Source organism: Ammodytes marinus, assembly GCF_949987685.1.
Source record: "Ammodytes marinus genome assembly, chromosome: 6".
Lineage (NCBI taxonomy): Eukaryota > Metazoa > Chordata > Actinopteri > Uranoscopiformes > Ammodytidae > Ammodytes > Ammodytes marinus.
Window position 1 is genome coordinate 31,930,977 of NC_137235.1, and position 21,985 is coordinate 31,952,961.

The 21,985-nt window shown below is 41.1% G+C and overlaps 1 protein-coding gene across 1 annotated transcript in view; it reads left to right on the top strand.

The window, feature by feature from the left end:
• Positions 1-3,338: 3,338 nt before the first annotated feature.
• The window catches only part of wdr17 (WD repeat domain 17), a gene marked incomplete at both ends in the record, with an annotated part of 81,528 nt that continues 62,881 nt past the window's right edge, over positions 3,339-21,985 (top strand). Inside the window, 5 exons of the mRNA XM_080028983.1 lie at positions 3,339-3,461; positions 6,260-6,443; positions 8,536-8,766; positions 10,315-10,425; positions 13,013-13,153. Coding sequence (XP_079885109.1) covers positions 3,339-3,461; positions 6,260-6,443; positions 8,536-8,766; positions 10,315-10,425; positions 13,013-13,153 — 790 coding nt within the window. The remainder of the gene's footprint in view (positions 3,462-6,259; positions 6,444-8,535; positions 8,767-10,314; positions 10,426-13,012; positions 13,154-21,985) is intronic.

Here is a 21,985-nt window from a genome sequence, read left to right on the forward strand (position 1 = left end):
ACCCGGTTTAGGGGAGGGGGAGGGGAGGTTAGGGTTAGGGTGAGGGGTGGGGTGGGGGGCAGGATGCAGACCCGGATTAGGGTAGGGGGAGGGGAGGTTGGGTTTAGGGTGAGGGGTGGGGTGGGGGGCAGGATACAGACCCGGTTTAGGGTAGGGGTTAGGGTTAGGGTTAGGGTTATGGTTAGGGTAAGAGTTAAGGTTAGGGTTATGGTTAGAGTTAAGGTTAGGGTTAGGGTTATGGTTAGGGTTAGGGTTAGGGTAAGAGTTAAGGTTAGGGTTAGGGTTAGGGTTAGGGTTATGGTTAGGGTAAGAGTTAAGGTTAGGGTTATGGTTAGGGTAAGAGTTAGTGCCTTCCAGGCAGCTCCAGCCAGCGCTGCCTCCAAGGCTCCGTTGGGAGGGCAAAACGCCATCGATCCAGGTTATAGCTCCTCCTGCAGGTTTATGGACTGTAGTCGAGACACAGCAGGGATTTTTTCTGATCAATTTGGAGATTTTTGACTATTTGGCTTCCATAACATGTCTTCTTTCATACTAGTAGAAATAAAAGGTATAACATGTACATTTAGGTGTTTATTTGACTAAACCTTGTCTGATTGCATCTGTATATTTCTCCTTTACAACCATCTTTCATGGCCATTATCTCAACATTAGTTTTTTTCAAAAATCTGAACCAAAAATCTCAACTTCTTAGGAACCTACTCAACTAAACTTTCCATAATCATTCTAAACAAGTACTAATGTACTAGGTTACGACATTTTGTTTAATATGTGCACTGGTCTATTTATTGACCAGTGCACATATGACAATAAAGAAGGTCTAAAGTCTAAACAAGTACTAAACTGAAGGTTATTACAGAAGGATTTGTTCATATGTTGTTCATTGTCTGATTTATGATACATTTTCTTGCATTGAAGTCAATGCATCTTTAAGACCTGTAAATATATATTATATTATATTTTTCTGGTTTATCAAAACGAAAAATGGCTTTATCCAAATCTGTTCAGGAAAACCTTGGACACTAATATGTTCAAGTTTGATGAAGTTCAAGATGGTAACTTCGTCAAACATCTATTTTTTTTAAAATATGCAAATGTATGCATAATTAGCCTAGTTAGATTTATTCAACCATTTCTGAAAGAAATTATAATACAATAAAACTATAATTTTAATATCAGTAATCAACTGTCAAAGTTTCATGATGATATCTATAATTTAACTTTTTTTTCTTACCCTATTCACCTGTCTTGCCTTAAGACGCCCCTATGTTAAAGGGGGCAAAGTGATTTTATGGACATGGAGCGTTGTAAAAGGTTGTTCACCAAAAATGACATCTAGGACCTTCCACGATCACAACCTGGGTGGACAACCTTGTCAACAAGCTGCTGGAAAGCTACAGCGGGCCGACATAGCAAATCAGAACCACTGTTTAAGGGAATGGGGGGTGAATGGGGATGGGCTAATGGGGAATTTTTTTAACTTATAGATATCATTATGAAACTTTGCCAGTTGATTACTGACATTAAAACAACAACTTTTTGTATTACAGTATTTTCCAAAATGTTTAAATAAATATGAAAAATCATCATTATCTTACTAATGATGCGTACATTTGCATATCTGCAAAGCCCCAAAATCTAGATGTTGGAAGAAAACAAAGTCAATTTGTTTTTAAATTTTGAAAACAAAACAAGTGTCCAACTGCCTGAAGCCTTTCCTAATCACAGTTCAAATTTGATCAATAACCCATAGAAAATAAATTTTTTACACAATTATATTTCATGTGCCATGGACCAAAAGTGTCCTTTTGGAGTCTCCAGCTGGTATTTTAGGAAACGGCTAGACATTCCCTTGGAAAAAACAGTGTAAAAAATTCATTTTCTATGGGTTATTGATCAAATTTGAACTGTGATTAGGAAAAGCTTCAGGCAGTTGGACACTTGTTTTGTTTTCAAAATTTAAAAACAAATTGACTCTGCTTTTGTCCAACATCTAGATTTTGGGGCTTTGCAGATATGCAAATTTACGCATCATTAGTAAGATATTGATGATTTTTCATATTTATTCAAACATTTTGGAAAATACTGTAATACAAAAAGTTGTTGTTTTAATGTCAGTAATCAACTTGCAAAGTTTCATAATGATATCTATAAGTTTAAAAAATTCCCTATTAGCCCACCCCCATTCGCTTAAACAGTGGTTCTGATTTGCTCTATGTCGGCCCCCTGTAGCTTACCAGCAGTTAGTTGACCAGGTTGTCCACCCAGGTTGGGATCCTGGAAGGTCCTAGATATCATTTCTGGTGAACAACCTTTTACAACGCTCCATGTCTGTTTTTCAAAAAAAGGGGGTTTTGCCCCCTAGGTATCTATTATTATTTCTAAAAGCATGTTAAAGCTGGGGTGGAGAATGGCAGTTGGGATAGAGATTTGAATCCAAATACCTCAACCGCTCCACTTGTTCTCTTTGGTCCCTCCCCTATGGTCCCTCCCTGACACGCTCTACACCAACAACGTAGTGCCAAAGTGAATGGACAGTCCCAACAGCCAATAAGAACAGAGAATCGGAGCCTCGCTCTGATTGGTCAAAGTGTCAGCTCATGTTAACTTTGACCAATCAGAAATCACATACCCCAGCTTTAAGTGAACATGTGTTGCCAGAAACACCCTGCAGATCCACAGGAATTGGTTTAACAATCAGCTGAGCAGAATGATCACTTTTGGTTATTTTGGTCTGCAAAATCACAAGATAACTAGCTAAACTAATACAAAATAAACACAATACATTTTTTAAGACTCTTGTTGTGAGGATGTGTAGCTGCTAACAGTGTGTACAGGACTTTGCAGAGAGCAGAACTACTGTACACCGAGAGTAACTAGCCAGCTCCTCTCATGAACAGTATCCAATCAGAAGAAAGATTAGCAGTGGTTTGAGCCAATCACAGCAGAGATTATTTCAATCCTCTCTCCCTTCCTCTGTGCCTTTCATCACCTTATCCCTGGTAACCTGTGGCTTTACTAGTATGTTGGGAGTGTTCTCACTGTAATCTATCTGTTGTCATTCTATCCTTCATAAATGCTGTTTTGATAGGCATTTTAGCCATGATGTGTATTATTACTGCCATTTATAAATGTAATCAAAATACAGAAATATACAAGACATTTCACTGAAAGCTGTGCAAAAACGTATGCATTAAGATATAATTTATTAACTTGAATGTCACAATAATAAGTTAATAAATGATTGTGTGTGTGTGTGTGTGTGTGTGTGTGTGTGTGTGTGTGTGTGTGTGTGTGTGTGTGTGTGTGTGTGTGTGTGTGTGTCACTCTCTATAGGTGAGATGGCCAAGGTAAAGCAGGTGGGCTTGCTGGCAGCAGGCTGTCAGCCCTGGAATAAAGATGTGTGTGCTGCTAGTGGAGACCGCTTTGCCTACTGTGCTACTTTGGCCATATACATCTACCAGGTGAACTGTTGTTGTGTTTGTGTTTTAGGGCTGTAACAATATGTGTATCGAACTGAGAATCGCAATACACAGAGCCACGATCTCGCATCGCGGTGTGAAAATGCAAAATCGCAATAAAAAAAAAATATACACCGTAATTTTCGGACTATAAACCGCAACTTTTTCCCCATTTTTCGACCCTGTTATTACACAGCACAGTATATGTTCTGTAGCTACTAGGGATGGGCATTAGTAATCGAGTACTCCTCGTTTCAAATTAACTTGATTGGTGGATTAAAATGTTATATACGTGTACAAAACGGCACAAAATGGATAAAGTAAAGTTTAACAAAATTAAATATTTTGATGCAAGTGCAATAAACTGAGCGTTGTGTCAAACAGCAACTGCAAGTAACTGCCACCTCTGTGCCACCGCAGCGCAGCCTGTGTTCTCCACGGCACCGCGGAGCTGAACACGATCTCTCCTTTCTCCAGAACATTTTCAGGAATATAACTGTCCAATTATTTTAAAGCAGATGATAAAGTTACGTTTATAAAAAGGGGAGATGACCTGTTACGCTACTCTCAGTTAGTAATGAGTAGACTCCAGGACAGGTGAGCATGCAAGGTGCTCTCCGCTTGGAAAGAAAAGTAAAGAAGAAGCAAGGCTTACTTCAGGCACATTCGCTCCGAGCCAACAACAGTTACGAAGCCTTAACTATGGAATATGGGGATGAGATTCAAAAACCAACCGGTGTAACGTTCCGTTAATGAGGAATTAGTCGAGGTAATTAGTCACGGACAACGGAGTGAGCATTACGCGGTTGGATATAGTCTACTGCTTTGGTGAGTTATTTATATGTATTTAAATTGTAGGACAATCATTTTATATTATTTGCTGCCCATTTTATTTTAAATGGTGACTTAGGCTATTTTTTTTTTGTTAGAACAACAGCCCATGCTTTTTTTCTCTTTTTTTCTCCCCACCGCATACCTACTCGATCGGTTTAAATTGTGGCCCGTCTATTTAATTACTTTCAGTGAGGAAAAGGTGTTTTAAACTTGTAGGGAAAAAATCCTTAATATCATATGGCAACTGTGACTGTTTGACAATAAGCATTGAGCGCTTTATTGCGGTGAACCGTTGTTCTGCAGACAGATGCGTTGCGTTCTAAAAATAGAAAAAAGTTTAACGAGGAATCGATTGATCCTCAAGGAATGCAAGCGATCACACGAGTAGCGAAAACACTCGTGCCCATCCCTAGTAGCTACTATTGCACTAAATGGTAACACTTGAATACGTTATGCAAATATGCAACTTGTTTGTTGAAATGTTAATAAATGGGAGCTTCCTCAAGCAGCCATCTCTTTCCCAACAATCCCCTCTGTGCACAAACTCTTACATATGGTAATTAAACATTATAACACCTGCGGCTTATAGTCCAGTGCGGCTTATAGTGCGAAAATTACGGTATATACATATATATATATATATATTTTAGGTTATGGATACAAAGTTTGGTTAAGGAAGCTGTAGCTGTAAAGTGTTTCTTTGTTTTTTAACTTGATTTATGGTTTACATCAATAGTTGGTGCAACAGTTATTTTTGAATTTTTTATTAGTATTATTTTGTTACAGAGAAGAGAGAAATGTTATATCTTTGGTTACTTATTTATTCATGTTGCTTATTTTGTTCTTTGTGTTCAAATCTGGTCAGGTTAATTATTACTAAATGTTACATTTTATTATAAATGTTATTTAAATAAAATGCTTCTTAAATTTAGAAAATTGTTGTATGTATCGAATCGTGGGTCAAAAATCGTGAGTTTTTGTATCGTTACAGCCCTAGTGTGTTTGTGTGTTTGTTTTTAAATTCCAATATGGCAGTACTGTATGTGCTAGCAGTAACCTGCAAAAGCTCACTTTACTGTCATTTTTTTTGTCACTGACAAAAAAATGATTGGTTGACCTAATACAGTGTTCAGATACATGCCATCTATATATTAAAAAGAAAAAAACTTGAAAAATAGATATTTTCTTGGTAATGCAAACTTTAAATATGAATTTACAACAGCACAAGTATTCCAAACCTGGAATCATTTAAAATCTGCCGCACCTATTTTCTTTGGACGTTTTGTTTAAAGTGCCTAGCGCTCTGGACACACCTGAAAACAATCTTTGAATGGATTATCAGTTACTTACATAAATAAGAAATAATAATAATAATAATAATAATAATAATAATAATAATAATAATAATAATAACTTTATTTGTATAGCACCTTTAAAACAACAGTTTACAGAGTGCTTTAACGGAGGGTTAGAGAATCAAATACAAATCAAATACACATATAAATGAAGTCAACACACATATCCATATATACTGTTAACTCATCATTGATTGTGTTGGTGAAAAAAAAAGATTAGAAAAATGCAGATGGAGAAGCTTTAAAGGACAAATGCAATAGGTTGTATTAAATCATGAAGTCATTGCATGGTTATTCGACTGTGGCTCAGTTGGTAGAGTGGGTTGGCCAATGATCAGAGGGTTGGAGGTTCGATTCCAGCCCTGCCACTTGTGTCATGGTCGTTGTGTCCTTGGGCAAGACACTTCACCCACTTTGCCTTGTGTGAATGTGTATGATTGCTGTATGTTTGTAGTGGTCGGAGGGCCCGTAGGCGCAAAATGGAAGCCACGCTTCCACCACCGGTATGACTGTGTGTGAATGAATGGAACCTGGAACCCTGTAAAGCGCTTTGAGTGCCTAGAAAAGCGCTATATAAATCTAATCCATTATTATTCTGCCTCCTTGTTGTAGCTGGACCAGCAGTACAATGAGTTTAAGTTGAGATCCATCATGTCCGAACACAAGAAGACCATTACAGCCATCAGCTGGTGTCCCGACAACCCAGACCTGTTTGCCTCAGCCTCTGCCGATAACCTGCTCATCATATGGAACGTAGCCGAACAGAAGGCCTTAGCACGACTGGACAATACTAAAGGTGGATTGAGGATCTTACAGCTTTTATTGGCACCACCAGAGTGTCTAAAGGGATAGTTCAGTATATTTGAAGTGGGGTTGTATGAGTTACTTTTTTATTAATGACTCATACAGAGCAGCCTGACACGAATCACCGCACAAAAATCTATGTAGATTGTGGGGAAACTATTCCTGTCATCTGGGGGCTCTCTGCATTCTCTGTCAACACTCGGCTTCGTCTTTCTCCGCCCCTTCGCCCCCCTCCTGCCAACCTCCTGCCAACCCCACTCCGTTGTGATTGGTTACCTTCCGGAATACCTGCGAAGGGAGCGTGCCTGAGCGTGTAGCAGCATTACCATACATGGAAAATCTGCTTGTTCAACGTCACGTGATCCCGAAAATTTCGAACAAATGAATCGCGACCGGCGTCCCCTAGTGTTGAGCGCAAAAGGAAAACGTCTAAATGCATGTACGTCATTATTTGACACTTTATTATCGTTAAACATGACTATAAAACATTATATCAACATGTATAAGTCAGAAAAGACGAAAAGCATAATAGGTGCTCTTTAAGGAGTTTTGGGGAGAGATTGCTGTGGCAGAAGTCAGCATTGTATTGTTGGAGATGGTTCAAGAAAAATGTTTCTTCCACATATACAGTATATAAATGATAAACAAAAGAATTAGTTCAATTGTACACTAAGTTGAGGATAATGTCACTGCTGATTTGCGGACTGATACGCTGCACTGCACCGGCAAGAGTTGGCTTTGTAAAGCTGGGAACACACCGCACTGGCCCCCTGCGGCGGTTGGCCGCGTGAACGCAGGAGGCTCGCCGCTTGGTCATATTGGGCCATATTCACCGCAGCCGCCGCCGCCGGCCGCCACATCGAAGGCGGCGGTTAACCGCGTGAACGCAAGAGGCTCGCCGCTTGATCATATTGGGCCATATATTCCTGACGCCGACGCCGAGATCAGACCCGTCACACTTACGGTGCAACAACAACAACAACAACATGGTCCAGCTGTGCCAAAAAATACAGATGTAGATACACTGTGTAACCAGCGGCAGTCACGTCACAAATATCATTAAAACAGCATGAAGACGCACCCCGATCGCAAATACACACACATTAACAGCAATTCAGCAACATACTAAACACATTAACACCAGCAGTGTGTGCTCAGCGGCAAAAATAAAGGCAGACATCAGCCTATCTGAAAGTGAAAGTGTGCCGGGTCTGGCGGAGGACAACACCGATACTTCGCTGTAGCCTACTATATTGGAATTCCACACGGACACTGCCGTCAAGTTTGGGTTCATATTATCCTCCGGAACAGCACACAGCTGGGTGAGTTTCACTATGCTAACCGGCGCTGCTTTGGCTAAAGTACAACCAACAGCTAAACAGATGCAAAATGCACATATTTGCAGAATGTATTGGAAGCCCAATGTCCTCACTCCACACGCCCACCTCGTCTTGCAGACCACCGGGCAATCTCAACGCTGATTGGCTATCGCTAGATAAATATTTTCATCTTCTGCGTTCGCCGCATATGTTGGCCGCGCCAGAAAATGGTAGCGCCTTCGATTCACGCGCTTCGATGAGGCGCGGCGACGCACTGCGCAAGCGCCCGCTGCCGGCCGCTGGACGCAGATTCTTGGGTGGACGCACGGCCACGCGCTAGTACATTGACTTTGTATGTAATCTCGCCGCGTGGCCAGTGCGGTGTGTTCGTAGCTTTATACATGGCTGAACCACGCTTAAAAAAGTGCCCAAATAAGCGGCTGTCTGCGTGTGCATCGCAGCATGAATCAGTCTGAAAATCAGCAGTCAATCCTATTTAGCCTACAATTGAACGGATATTTGTTTTTAGGTAAGCATTTATATACGTGGTGAAAAAAACATTTGTATGCGATGCAACAGCACAAGGCTGACTTCTGCTACAGCGACATCTCCCCCAAACTCTTTGAAATGACTGCGCTGACTGCCGTCTCCATAGGGTCAAAGACTAACTATGCATAAGTACCTCATACAACCCCATTTAGTATCCCTTTGAGGTCAGATTATTGAATGTCTTGAAGCACCACCTTGTCTCCCCTTCTCTCCCAGGTGTCCCTACATCAGTCAGTTGGTACTGGAACTCTTTGGACGGCGTGGCGTTTGTCTCCCAGCGCGGCCCGCTCTATATCTGGGTGTATGGAGGTGCTGAGCCCGGGGTCACTGTGCATAAAGAAGCACACTCCTTCCTCTCTGACATCTGTCTATTCAGGTGGCACCCCACCAAGAAGGGCAAACTGGTCTTTGGACACACGGACGGAAGTTTGTCTATTTTCCAGCCTGGTAGATGGTTTCTTCAACTCATTACAAAAACTAAAGGCTTAGTCAGTTATTCTAGAGAATGCATCTTGTCAAAATCAGTGTTAATCCAGTGTTAATATTAGTGTTATAGTACTCCAGACCGGTCTTGGTCTCCACACCGGTCTCAAGACCATTTTTTAAAGGTCTTGGTCTTGTCTCAGACTCGGACTGAGAGGTCTCAAGATTTTAAGTCAAGACCGGTCGAGACCGCAACAGTGGGGATAGGCCTATTGCAAAATAAAAGTCCTTGTGCCTGTTCAAAATAAAGCCAGACAAGATTAAATGGAGCCCGACGCTTGGCTACTAACAAAGGGCCACTTCCACTAAGAATGGATTGCGCACGCTCAAAGCTCAATGAATTGCGGTGAAATAGTGCCCGCAATCTGCTCCGTTTTAGCACAGTATCCACTAAGGAATTTGCACCAAGTTTATACCAGTGCTGCTAACACACACACACAAAGTTTGGTAGCTGGGCACAGTTTGCCCTCATTTAGCGTTTACGTGAGTGAGCAGGCAGGCAGGCTCGCCGTCAAGGGTTAAACACCGGTAGAGTTGTCTCGGGAACAGGAGGGGTGGGTGGCACAATGAGACACAAAAATTATTAATGTTCTATAATCTGCTTCACAGCCACACAGGTCGGCTGGTACACACAGATCACAGGTTTATACGGTGACATTGTTTTTAATAAAGCAGCCCTTATTAAATAAACCTGAGCTCCATCATAACTGTTTTCTTCTATATAAGTACACAACCCACTTCCTGTAGATTTCCCCCATAATATGATTCAGTATCAATTCAATATCATTTAAAGCTCACGTGTGTTGTAGAGAGAGAAGGGGAGTATAGAAAGATTGCACAACTTTTATACACAAGTTTCTTACGCGGTAATTGCTCGACTAAAACGGCCTGTTGCAATTAGCGCTGGTCTTTGAGGATAAGGTACTAAGGTAGGATATTTTGCACTCTATTTTGAATATTCCCTGATTTAAATACATTCAAATGGGACAGACGCATGCAGGGTGCTGTCTCCTCCAAAGGGGAATTTCAGTGCAGTCCGTGCACATTTCCACCTCTGCGCATCTTGGTCTTGTCTAGGTCTCGACTTCTCTAGGTCTTGTCTTGGTCTCGGCACACTCTGGTCTCGGTAATGATCGAATACAACACTAGTTCATACACACCCTAGGCTCTGTAAACTGGTATGTTGGCTAGCTATGATGGCACTATTTTTTTCAGCGCGCACACATGTATGGACATGAAGCAGACCGTGAGGAGATATTCACTGATTGTTTTACGAAACGTTTTTTGACAACAAGCGCTCTCCTGAATCGCTGACTCCGCACCATAAAGTAAAATACATTCTTAAACATGCCAAGTGTATTCTTTAGGACTTTTCTCTGACTTACATCCATTGCCTGAGCCTAACTATAACATATACAGGTCTCACCCTACTCTTCTCTTGAAGTTCTATAGGCAGAGACTGCCTGTTAATACACACATCCTCATCCCTCTGTTTGTCCTTTCCTGTTCCAGGGACTAAAAGCCAAAAGCATGTGCTGCGTCCAGAATCCCTGGAGGGGACAGATGAAGAGGACCCAGTCAGTGCCCTGGAATGGGACCTTCTATCAACTGACTATTTACTAGGTTGGACAAAAATATAAAAGGAATCCCCAGAGTTTTGTTAGCTGAAGTAGTTTGAATATAGAAAGGGGAAAACAAAGCATAGAACTGTTTGCTGAGTAAATACTAGTCAGAACCATAAACATATATAGGGGAGAACGGGGGAATGTGAGCCATCGGGTAATGTGAGACACCCCCTGTATCTAGGCAATGGAACACATTTTTGGTCATGTGAGATATATGTTTTCAAGCCCCTCTCATTTCCCCTTGGCCATGAAAGAGAGGACCTCATGGTGATGTTGTAAGCATGTTTTTTTTCACAAAAATGTCTTTTTTGCATGTAAAAGTAAATTTTATTGCTGTCAACTTAATAGATTGTTGTGCCAAAGCAAATTGATTCATGTAGAAAAACTTCTATCATACGTGTTGATGAACTACCAACATATGAAACCATGTGATGATGATAACTGATGATTAGCCTGAATTGCTGAGAGGTAGTTTTTTCTCAAAATGTGGTAGTGGGGTAAAGTGAGACAGTGTCTGTGCCCTCTTTTAATGAATCCATTATATTTTAGGTAGCAAGGAGACTATTTGAATAAAACAAAAGACAATGTGGGCTGGAGGTGGGGGTTGATGGTTGAAGGGGTGTCAGCAAGGGCATGGTTTGGCACGTATGTATGTGGGGGACAGGAGAGTGACCTTTAACATCAATAGACTCTAAGTAATATTTCTTTATTTAATGAATGATCCCAATAAAACAAATGCAGAAAAATATTAATCAAAGACTCAAAAGATGGAAAATGACAGCTGGGTCTAGTCCTGTGTTCTGAGTTCTAGGCTGTTCTAGCTGGTTCTGATTGTTCTTTTCTCTGACCACCAGACACTAGCTGGCTCTAAGGGTGTATTCACACATGCCGTGTTTAGTTCAGTTGAAACGAACTCAGATGCACTTCCGCCTTCGGTGCGCATCTTTCAGACATGTGTGAATACAGCAATCGCACTCGGGGGCGGACCAAACAAACGCTCCGAGACCCAGTTGAAGAGGTAGTCTCGATGCGCTTCAAAACGCACTCTGCTGCAGTTCGTTTGTGGTGTGAATTTGGCCGGACTCGATCCGACCCAATTGCAGGAAGCACTGTGCCTTTTCTTTTTTAATAAATCGCTGTCAGCTTCACATTATAGGATAGTGTTGTTGTCGCCATTGTTAGGAAGATTAGTTGTGGTTTGACCGGGAGCCCCGAGCGAATATATTAGGCCTACATTTGATAGACAGGACGCGTAAACATGCTGATGTGTTCAGCGATCAGATGAAGGAGAGGGGAGCGTCTCCTGCACAGTGACAACAGGTTCACGCTGCGCTTTGTATGAAGTGCGTGTTTTTACTTTGCATCCCATGTTACGGTACCGTCAATACCATCCCTGTGTCAGTTTGGAGCTCAGCCGCGCCGAACTCACACCCAGCTGACACACGGCTAAATCAGCTGTGTGTCAGCTTGAGCCTATTCCTCGCGAGCCGCGCGTCCAGCAGCAAAAATACAGTAAATATTATGTTTCACATCGTAGGCTACAAGCCACACATTGACACAGGCCTACATATCATAACCATATGAAACAACACAAATTTGATGTTTTTTTAATTTTATTTATAGGCTAGATGTTGGCCTATTTATTTATTTATTTATTTATTTATTTATTTATTTATTTATTTATTTATTTATTTATTTATTTATTTATTTATTTATTTATTTATTTATTTATTTATTTATTTATTTATTATTTTTAACCCCATATCGTATCAGTTATATATTTCGCAGTTTTCACTTCGTGCTTCTCTCCACCCCAGAATGTCTGTCCAATGAATGAATGACCTCAGATCACGTGTGGTTTTGCTTCGTGATGCTGGTTCACTTGCAAAAGGGGCAATATGAAAGTGGACCACACCAAACAAAAAAAATCTAAACTCTATTTGGTCTGGACCAAAGCAAGTGAACTAGCGGACTTTCCCAGTGTGAATACACCCTAAGGGTCCGTGTTCTGACCCCCAGACTGTGTTTTAATCTAACTGGTTCTATCTGTAATTTGTATGTTAATTATTGAATATGAATTATATGTTGTATTTGATCAGAGTTACTTTCAAGTGTTTAGAAAATGTTTTTCTTAATTGACCAAACCCCATGATTCTGTTACTAGTCCGACATTAGTTTTGGAATATTTGGTTTTCAATCTAGCTGTCAGGATTCTAGCTGTTACAACATGTGTTGTTATGGTAGTTTCAGAGTGGAAAAAGTAAGTGGATCAGTTTACCCCCTTGATCTAACTGAGACACAAGACAACTTTTTTTGTCATGAATACATTCTGCTAATGCCCTTTTCTAGGAAACATCCTGAATTAATGGGAAATGTGTAAATTTGACTGATAAATCATTTTAGCTCCCTTAGAGGGGAGCAAATGTAAAAAGTGCCTCACATTACCCCGTTCTCCCCTATGCAAGTTATTAAAAAAACTTAATCAACTATGTTCATTAAATGCATTAGTTATTGGTTATACAAAAAATATATTATTATTACCAGCACATATGCTAAACGATGAACCGATTCTCTCTCTGTCCCAGTGTCTAACCTCCATAATGGCATCAGGCTGGTGGACAGTGAGGCGTTGGCTTGCATCACATCCTTCTGCTTCCCCTCGGCTGCTGCATCAGTGCAGTGTCTGGCCTGGGTCCCCTCTGCACCGGGCATGTTCATCACCGGAGGTACAACACTGTCTATCTATCTATCTATCTATCTATCTATCTATCTATCTATCTATCTATCTATCTATCTATCTATCTATCTATCTATCTATCTATCTATCTATCTATAAAGCAAGAAACGTCTGTCTGTCTGTCTGTCTGTGTCGCATATCTCTCTCACTGTTAGTCAGATCGGCCTGAGCTTCCGGATATGGCTTGCGCACGACACGAAGGTGTGCATCCTTGATTGATTATGAAGTTTTGGACCAAATATGTAGAAGTTATATTTATATCATCCTGGCGGCGAATACATGCACACACTGAAGGCCACATTAACGACGAGCATGAAGTAGTCTCCGGCTAAATCCCGCCTCCCTCTGGTTTGATTGGCTGCTGCCACCAACGCTTGAGATGTGTGACGAGCGGGACACACACAGCAGACCTGCTTTCTACGGGCAATGCACTAGGACTTCAAACGTACCAGCCTGCTGCTATGTGGGACCTGTTTAGCCATCTATCTATGAATAGATGCATTCCTTCTTGTATATAAGTGGGTAAATTTCCCTTCTTTAAAACAAAATGATACCTCACTATACATGGAGTTCACATGTACCACCCAATGCATTATGAGACCACTAGTTTATTGACCAAGAACATGTTATTACATTTAAATTAAATTCAACTTTATTTCAGACACACTGGTCCATGTCAGTAGCCTGTAAATCCAGACCTATATCTAGAACGATATAGGGTCTGGCCACGATCAATAGACCTTCCCAACTCCAAGGGGCGGTACCTATACGCGTGCATTTCAAATACCACTGCACACAATTGGATAGCACTACGACCAATCAGAGCAATTAACAAGGTGAAGTAATAAGCCCCGTTCGTTTAGCGAACAGCGGGGTTAACTGTTAAATTAAACTTTTGCCGTGGTCGGTCGGCAAAACAGGACATTCATCTTTCTTGCTAAAGAAAGATTTGAGTGCCGTCTTCCAAATCGTTAAGTGTCGAGGCCAAAGCCGTCTCAAATTCAAACAACATATCCGCAGCCATTGTCGTCGTCGTCATCCGGTAACGTCCGCCCCAGAGCACCATACATAGGGCTCTGGCCCGCCCATATCAGATAGTCCCAATTGGGTAACACTTTAGTTTGATAGTCCACTGTTGACACTCAACAAGCCATCAGCAGATACGCAGTTGCATATCAACAGTGAATGAGTTGACATTCAACAGAACTATCTCAACAGATAAGTAACAAGTATTCAACTAACTGTAAGTTAAGTATAAGTTGCACTATTAGTAGATTGTTAGTTGAAATTCAACAGAGCTTGTTCAACAGATAAGAAACAAGGATTCAACTAACTGTCTGTTAATTATAAGTTGCACTATTAGTAGATGTTTAGTTGATATTCAACAGTGAGTTAGTTGATATATATTTAGCATGCATTCAACTGTCAGTTAAAGCGGCAACGAGTAACTTTTAAATATCTTTTAAACAGCCTCATGTTTCCTCTCATAATCATAAATTACCTTTTTTTTTTTTTTTTTTCAATATTTTTATTGAAAATATGGCACAGTGCATACATAGACATGTAAACTTGACGAGTCAAAACAAATGCCATATTTCTGATTTTTCTTTTTTCACAAACATTACAGGAAGGGATTATCAAGCTGTAATAAACATCATCATCATAATAATAATAATAATAATATTTAAAATACAATAACATGTACAATTAAAACAATTAGCACACAAAAATAAAATAAAATAAAATTAAATAAAATTAAATAAAAGGGGGGGGGGGGGTGGGGCCTAACAGTCAGGAGTAGATCTGCAACGATTAATTAATTAATTACTCAATCGTTTCAGGTCATTTTTTTAATAAAACATTTCCAAATTCTCTGATTTCAGCTTCTCAAATGTGAATATTTTCTGGTTTCTTTAATCCTATTATGACAGTAAACTGAAACATCTATGTGTTTTGGACGCAACAACACATTTGAGGACGTCAACATGGGCTCAGGAAAATGTATTAACACCCTTCACCATTCTCTGACATTTTACGGACCAAAACACCAATCGATCAACAATCGATTAATCGAGAAAACAATCGGCACATCAATCGATCATCAAAACAATCGTTAGTCGCAGCCCTAATCAGGAGGCATAGAAGAAAGCGAGTTGAAAAACGTTAAGAAGGATTGCCACTTGTTGTAGAACTTGTCTGTGTTACCTCGCAGTGAATATTTAATCTTCTCTAACTTGAGGAAAGACATGACATCACTGAGCCATCGAGAGCTGGAGGGAGCTTTAGTTGACTTCCAGTTAAGGAGAAGCTGCCGTCTCGCCAGTAAAGAGGTGAAAGCTAAAATGTCTAAGTGCTTGGAAGTATAACGCTTGTAATCAACAGGAATCCCAAATATAGCAATATGAGGAGAGACAATTATTGTCCTCAAAAGTATTTTTGACATTGTATCAAAGTAGTTCTGCCAGAAGCGAGATAGTAGAGGGCAAGAATAAAACATATGGGTTAAATTACATGATGAAGAATGACATCTGTCGCAGCTATCGATGACACTGGGATAAATTTGTGACAGTCGACCTTTGGAAAAATGGACTCTAAATATCACTTTGAACTGTATGAGTGTCAAACGAGCGCAAGTTGAGCTTTTGTGAATTTTGTCAAGAGCTAACTCCCAGTAGCTATCCTCTAAGTTCAGACCCAGTTCCTGCTCCCAGGCCGTCTTGACCTTAGTGGATGGTAAGCTGTCATAGGACAGGAGTTTGTTATACGTTTTAGGAATAAGAGATTTTTGAAAGGGGCTGGAACAGAGAAACTCTTCCCACAACTGAACCGTAGGTGAGGAGGGGAAGTTTGGAAACAGCGATTTGACACAGTGTCTGATTTGAAAATAGCGAAATAAATGAGAGGGAGGGAGCTGATATACACAAGACAGGTCTGTAAAGCTACGGAAAATACCGTCTCTATACAGGTCTTTAAAAAATATCAGGCCTTTACCGTGCCATACAGAAAAGGTGGAGTCTGTAAGTGCGGGTTTGAATAGGTGATTCTTTAGTAAGGGAGCTGAAGTTGAAGCCGAAGTAAATTTAAACTGTCTCCTGAATTGGTACCAGATCTTGAGTGTGGAACTCACTACTTGGTTGTTTGTGAAGCCAGAGGGGCTGGTTGGGATAGAGGAGGTAAGTAGAGCCAATAGAGAAGACAAAAAACAAGAGTGAGCCTCCAACTTACACCATGGTGGATCACTTGAATTAAACCAAAATGTAATTTTGTGGATGTGTGCCGCCCAGTAATACAGTTGAAAATTAGGGAGAGATAAACCACCATTAAATTTGCATCTCTCCAATAATGATTTACGGACTCTGGGAACCTTTCCACACCACAAGAAGCCTGAAATAATTTGATCAATGGTTTTAAAAAAAGTTTTAGGCAAAAATAGGGGGAGACAGTGAAACAAAAACAAAAAATTTGGTAGAATGTTCATTTTCACTGTATTAATTCTTCCAATCAAAGACAAGGGTAAACTTCTCCATCTTTGAAGGTCAGATTTGATTTTGGACAGAAGGGGGGAAAAGTTGGAAGAAAAAAGTAGCTTTAATGTTCTTGTTACATTGATCCCTAGATACTTGAAGCCAGATGGGCTAAACTTAAAAGGAATATTGGCCTGATTAAGTTGTAGTGCAGAAGCATTAATAGGATAGCATTCAGTCTTAGAAATATTCACTTTATACCCTGAAAATGAACCAAATGTCTTTAGGAAGGATAAGATGGCTGGTATAGACCGAATTGGGTCCGAGACATACAGTAATAGGTCATCAGCGTAAAGAGAAAGCTTAAATACCATGTCTGACCTTGATACACCGGTGAAAATGGGAGAGGACCTGAGATAGATAGACAGGGGTTCTATTGCTAGGGCAAATAATAAAGGGGACAAGGGACATCCCTGCCGAGTGCCACGAGATATAGTAAAAAAGCTGGATTGAATGCCATTTGTAGTGACGCTGGCTTGTGGAGCTGTATAAAGCAGGTGTATCCACGAATTGAATATAGTGCCCATGCCAAATTTGTTCAACACAGCCAACAAGTAGTCCCATTCGACCCTGTCGAAAGCTTTTTCGGCGTCAACAGAAATAACTAGTTCAGGAACTGTTGTGGTGCTTTTAGAATAAATAATATTTAAGAGGGTGCGTACATTATAGAACAGCTGGCGTCCTTTTATGAATCCAGTTTGTTCCTCTGAGACAATAGTGGGAAGAATGTTTTCCAAGCGACGGGCCAGAGCCTTAGCAAGGATCTTAGCATCCACATTTATTAACGAGAGGGGTCTATATGAGCTGCAGAGCTTAGGGTCTTTGTCTTTCTTTAGAAGCAGACTTATTGAGGCTTGCCTCAAAGTGGGAGGCAGAGAGCCATTCTGTAAGGATTCAATGTAAACAGAATGCAACAGGGGGGCCAGTTTATGCTGAAATCGTTTAACAAATTCAACTGGGTATCCGTCAGGGCCAGGAGCTTTATTATTTTGCATGGTTTTCATAGCGCAAGTGATTTCCTCTACCGTGAGTGGTGAGTCCAGTTGTTTGGCAACGTCTGGATTTATTACAGGGAAATTTAGACTGTCTAAGAAAGAATTAGTTTCGGTGGGGTCAGATGATGACTCCGACTTATATAGGGAAGAATAGAAAGATGAAAAAACTGAGTTAATGGAAGTAGGGTCAGTATGTAAATTGCCAGATGAATCTTTTATCTGAGCGATTACACGTGAGGCTCCCTGGCGGCGTAGCTGGTGAGCTAGGAGTCGACCTGCCTTATCCCCATGTTCATAATATGTAGAGCGTGAGCGCAAAAGCAAACGCTCCGCATCAGTGGTCGTGATCAGATCAAATTCAGTCTGTAAGTCTACACGACGTTTGAGCAAATTAGGACAGGGGCCGGCAGCAAGTTGATGATCTAAATTGCCAATATTAGTGGAGAGTTCTTGAAGTTTATTTTTACGGGTTTTGTTCAAATGTGCAGAATAGGAAATAATTTGGCCCCGCAAGACCGCTTTTAGTGATTCCCACAACAATGACGAAGAGATAGGTTCTAACTCGTTCTGATTGGTCGCAATAAAATCATCAATTGTGGTCGCAATTAACTTATTGAATTTTTGGTCTGACAAAAGTAAAGTATTGAACCTCCATAAACCAGAGTACTTCGGTTGAGGGGAGAGCTGAATATCCAGAGAGAGAGGGGCATGGTCAGAAATAACAATAGGATGATATTCAGCAGCTTTCACTTTAGAAATCAGTTTGGCATCAATAAAATAATAATCTAATCGAGAAAAGGACTGATGCATTGGTGAAAAAAATGAGTATTCTTTTAAATGGGGGTTAATGAATCTCCAAGGATCAATGCAACCATTTTTTGACATAAAGTCAGAAATTGCCTTTGACATTGACGATGGGGTCAGGGAGCGAGGACTAGAGCGGTCAAGTTTGGGGTCAATTACACAGTTCATGTCGCCACCAAATATAAGCAGGGTGTTGTTCAACGAAGGGAGGCGCTCAAATAACTTATTCATAAAGTGTGGGTCATCAAAATTGGGGGCATATATATTTACCAATAAAATGGGAACATGAGACAGTGTACCTGAGATGATTAAATATCTGCCATTCGTATCAGAAATAGTTTTGGAAGCTGAAAATTTAATTTTATTACAAATTAAAATGGCAACACCTCTGGCTTTAGAGTTGAAATTTGAATGATATACCTCAGAAACCCAGGGGCATTTTAGTCTGACCTGGTCCTTAGTACGCATATGAGTCTCCTGTAGAAACACTAAATCAGGTTTAAGACGTTTCAAATGAGCAAATACTCTCGACCTCTTAATGGGGCTCCCCAAACCTTTAATATTCCAGCTCACAAACCTCACTGAGGAACCGAATTGAGGGATTCCCGAATTACTAGTATTAGCAGTCATTAGTTAAGATAAAGAAAGACAATGAGCATGGAGCCCCACACCCACCCCAAAAAAAGGAGAAAAAAAGGGGAAAAAAAAAGAAAAAAAAGAGAAAAAGGCATGACAACAACAAAAAAAAAAAAAGTAAACGCAAGGTGGACATAACAGCCAAAATAGCAAACACAGTCCGCCCCCCCTCCCTCCCTCCCTCCCACCCCAAAGCACTTACAACGACCCCATCCCCAAACGATGGAGAACCCAGTGCTGACTCACCGAGAGTCGAATCAGTAAGAAACATACTTACAGCTTTGAACTAACAGGAGCAGAATAGTTAAGCTTGGGCTCCTGCAAACTTGTCAGTGATGAACATTAGGGCACATATAAACAGGTCCACTTAAACGTCATATAACTTGGTGTGAAGATCAAATAATTAGCGAGTGTCCATTAATAGGTTTACTGCAACATCAACATTATTACTCTTTTGACAGTCCTCTTACTTGCTCAATGTTGAGATGAACGCCATGGCCTTTTCTGGCGATGTGAATTCCCTCTCGGCACCGTTGTGCGTAATACGGAGGCGCGCCGGGTAGAACAGTCCAAAACGAATCCCTGGTATCTCGCGGAGCTGGCGACGGACGTCATTAAAAGCGGCTCGAGCTCGGGCCGTTTTCGCTGTGTGGTCAGGGAAGACAGAAATGACCATATCACCAATCTTGATCCGCTGTTCGGCTCTGGCGCGCCTCAGGATGTCGACATAGTCCGTGTGATAATGCAGACGAGCGATGATAGGGCGAGGGCGGTCTACGGGTCCTGGCTTCGGTTGAAGAGTGCGATGAGAGCGGTCGAGGAGGGGCTCTTTGTCAAGTTTAAATGCCTCCTTGAGCAGAGTAGAGACGGCTGTTGTAGTGGAGGAGTTGGCCGAACCCTCGGGAATCCCCAGGATCCTTATATTATTGCGCCGTGATCTAGCCTCAAGATCCTCACATTTATTATCCAACCTTGCGAGTTCGGCCGCCATATTGTCCACTTTAGCCTGGAGTTCGGCAACGTCGTCGGTGCAAGTGGAGAGGGAAGTTTCCATTTCGCCTACGGTGCACTTTAGAGTGTTTACCTCGGACTGGATGTTGGTTATACTTTGAGATAACTCCAACTTTACTGCCTGCAGCTCCGTCTTGATAGAAGATAAATTCTCGCCCAGAGCCGTATTAAGCTCAGTCTTGAAAATAGCAGCCATCTCGCTGCGTAGGGAGCGGAGCAGCTCGTCCTTAAAACCGGAGGTAGCAATATCTGCCGGGGGGCTAGCGCCTCTGTCCGGGCGTGCATGGCCACTGTGTGGCGGGGATGCCGTATTCGCGGCAGGCCGTTGTAGTTGAGGAGGTAAATTGCTCCCGGGTTTCGGTTTAGGAGGCATTTTGAAGGCAATAAGTCTAAAGTAATGTGTTGGGAAATAAATTCACACCAAAAAAATTTGTAAAAATGTGCCAAAAGTAAATAATTTAGCGAATGTTGCAGGAGCTTCCAAAGTCACGTCTTACTCCATTGATCGCTAAGCCGGAAGTCATAAATTACCTTTAACAGCAAACGAGACCATCAGTGCAAAGAAAGACGTTTTTATATAGTTTTTATTACTGCATTTGATCTGGTCGTACACCCAGTCCGATTTTCGGTTCACGCGTGCATGCTCTATGGTCACATATCCGTATTGGTCACAGATTTCAGTGAGGCGCAGGAACGCGATTTGAGAAGCCTATCCCTCCAGGTGAGGGAAGGGGAGCGGGAGCCTTGTTTGAGACAGTTGTTTGTCGTCATAATGACCGATAACGGAGCTGAACCATAAAAGAAAAAAAAAGAAAATGCAATGAAGAAAAGCTAAAAGGGAGAGTGATAGTCGGGCGGGAGGGCGTTGCCAAGCAACGTATACACAATTTCACGCAGCGAAACTAGACTGCAGTGTTTACTCCTAAATGAATGAGCGGTAGCCTACTAAAACAAAGTTTACTTTGCCTCACCAGCATCATCAGATGACCATTATTCATCGGAAATAGTCATTATTTACAACATAAACACATTACCTCATCGTGATCCATAACTAACTGCCGTCTCTCGTTCATTCGCTTTGTGTGAGGACACGGGGACTCGTTCAGCTCCGTGAGAGGTGACAATGCATCAACTCATTGCAATCAGGTGTGTTTAGCACTTACTGGCATTAGTTGATGCTGTGTTACCCATAGACTCACGGAGCCGAAAAGAGTCCGGTGCCCTCACACTTTCAACACACGGACACGCACCATATTGCTTCCTGATTATTTGAATCTTGCACGCCTGCACGAGCTACAAAACAGCTTCACGACAGCTGGCGTCGTAATAATACTACCGCTTTTGTTCAAAGGTGTCGCCAACGTGCCGACTTACTCGTAGTAGCTTTAACTATAAGTTGCATTATTAGTAGATGTTGTTTTGTACACGTAGCATGCATTCAACTAACTTTCGGTTAACTATTAGTTGTATTATTAGCAGATGGTTAGTTGATATTGAACAGAGCTCTTTCAACAGATAAGAAACAAGCATTCAACTAACTGTAAGTTAACTACAAGTTGCACTTTTAGTTGATGTTTAGTTGATATTCAACAGTGAGTTAGTTGATAATCAACAGAGCTGTCAACAAATATGTAACATGCATTCAACTAAGTGTTAGTTAACTATAGGATCATTTTATTTTGTTAATTTCTTTTTACAAAAACAGTCTGCAACAGACATTATACTCTTTACAAATATTCAACTATCAGTTGAGTTTCAACTTCTAGTAAGTTGACTATCAACTGCTGTTATTAACCAATACTCAACTTACGTTTCATATGGATCAACTTTCCCCCCACTCACAAGGAACAA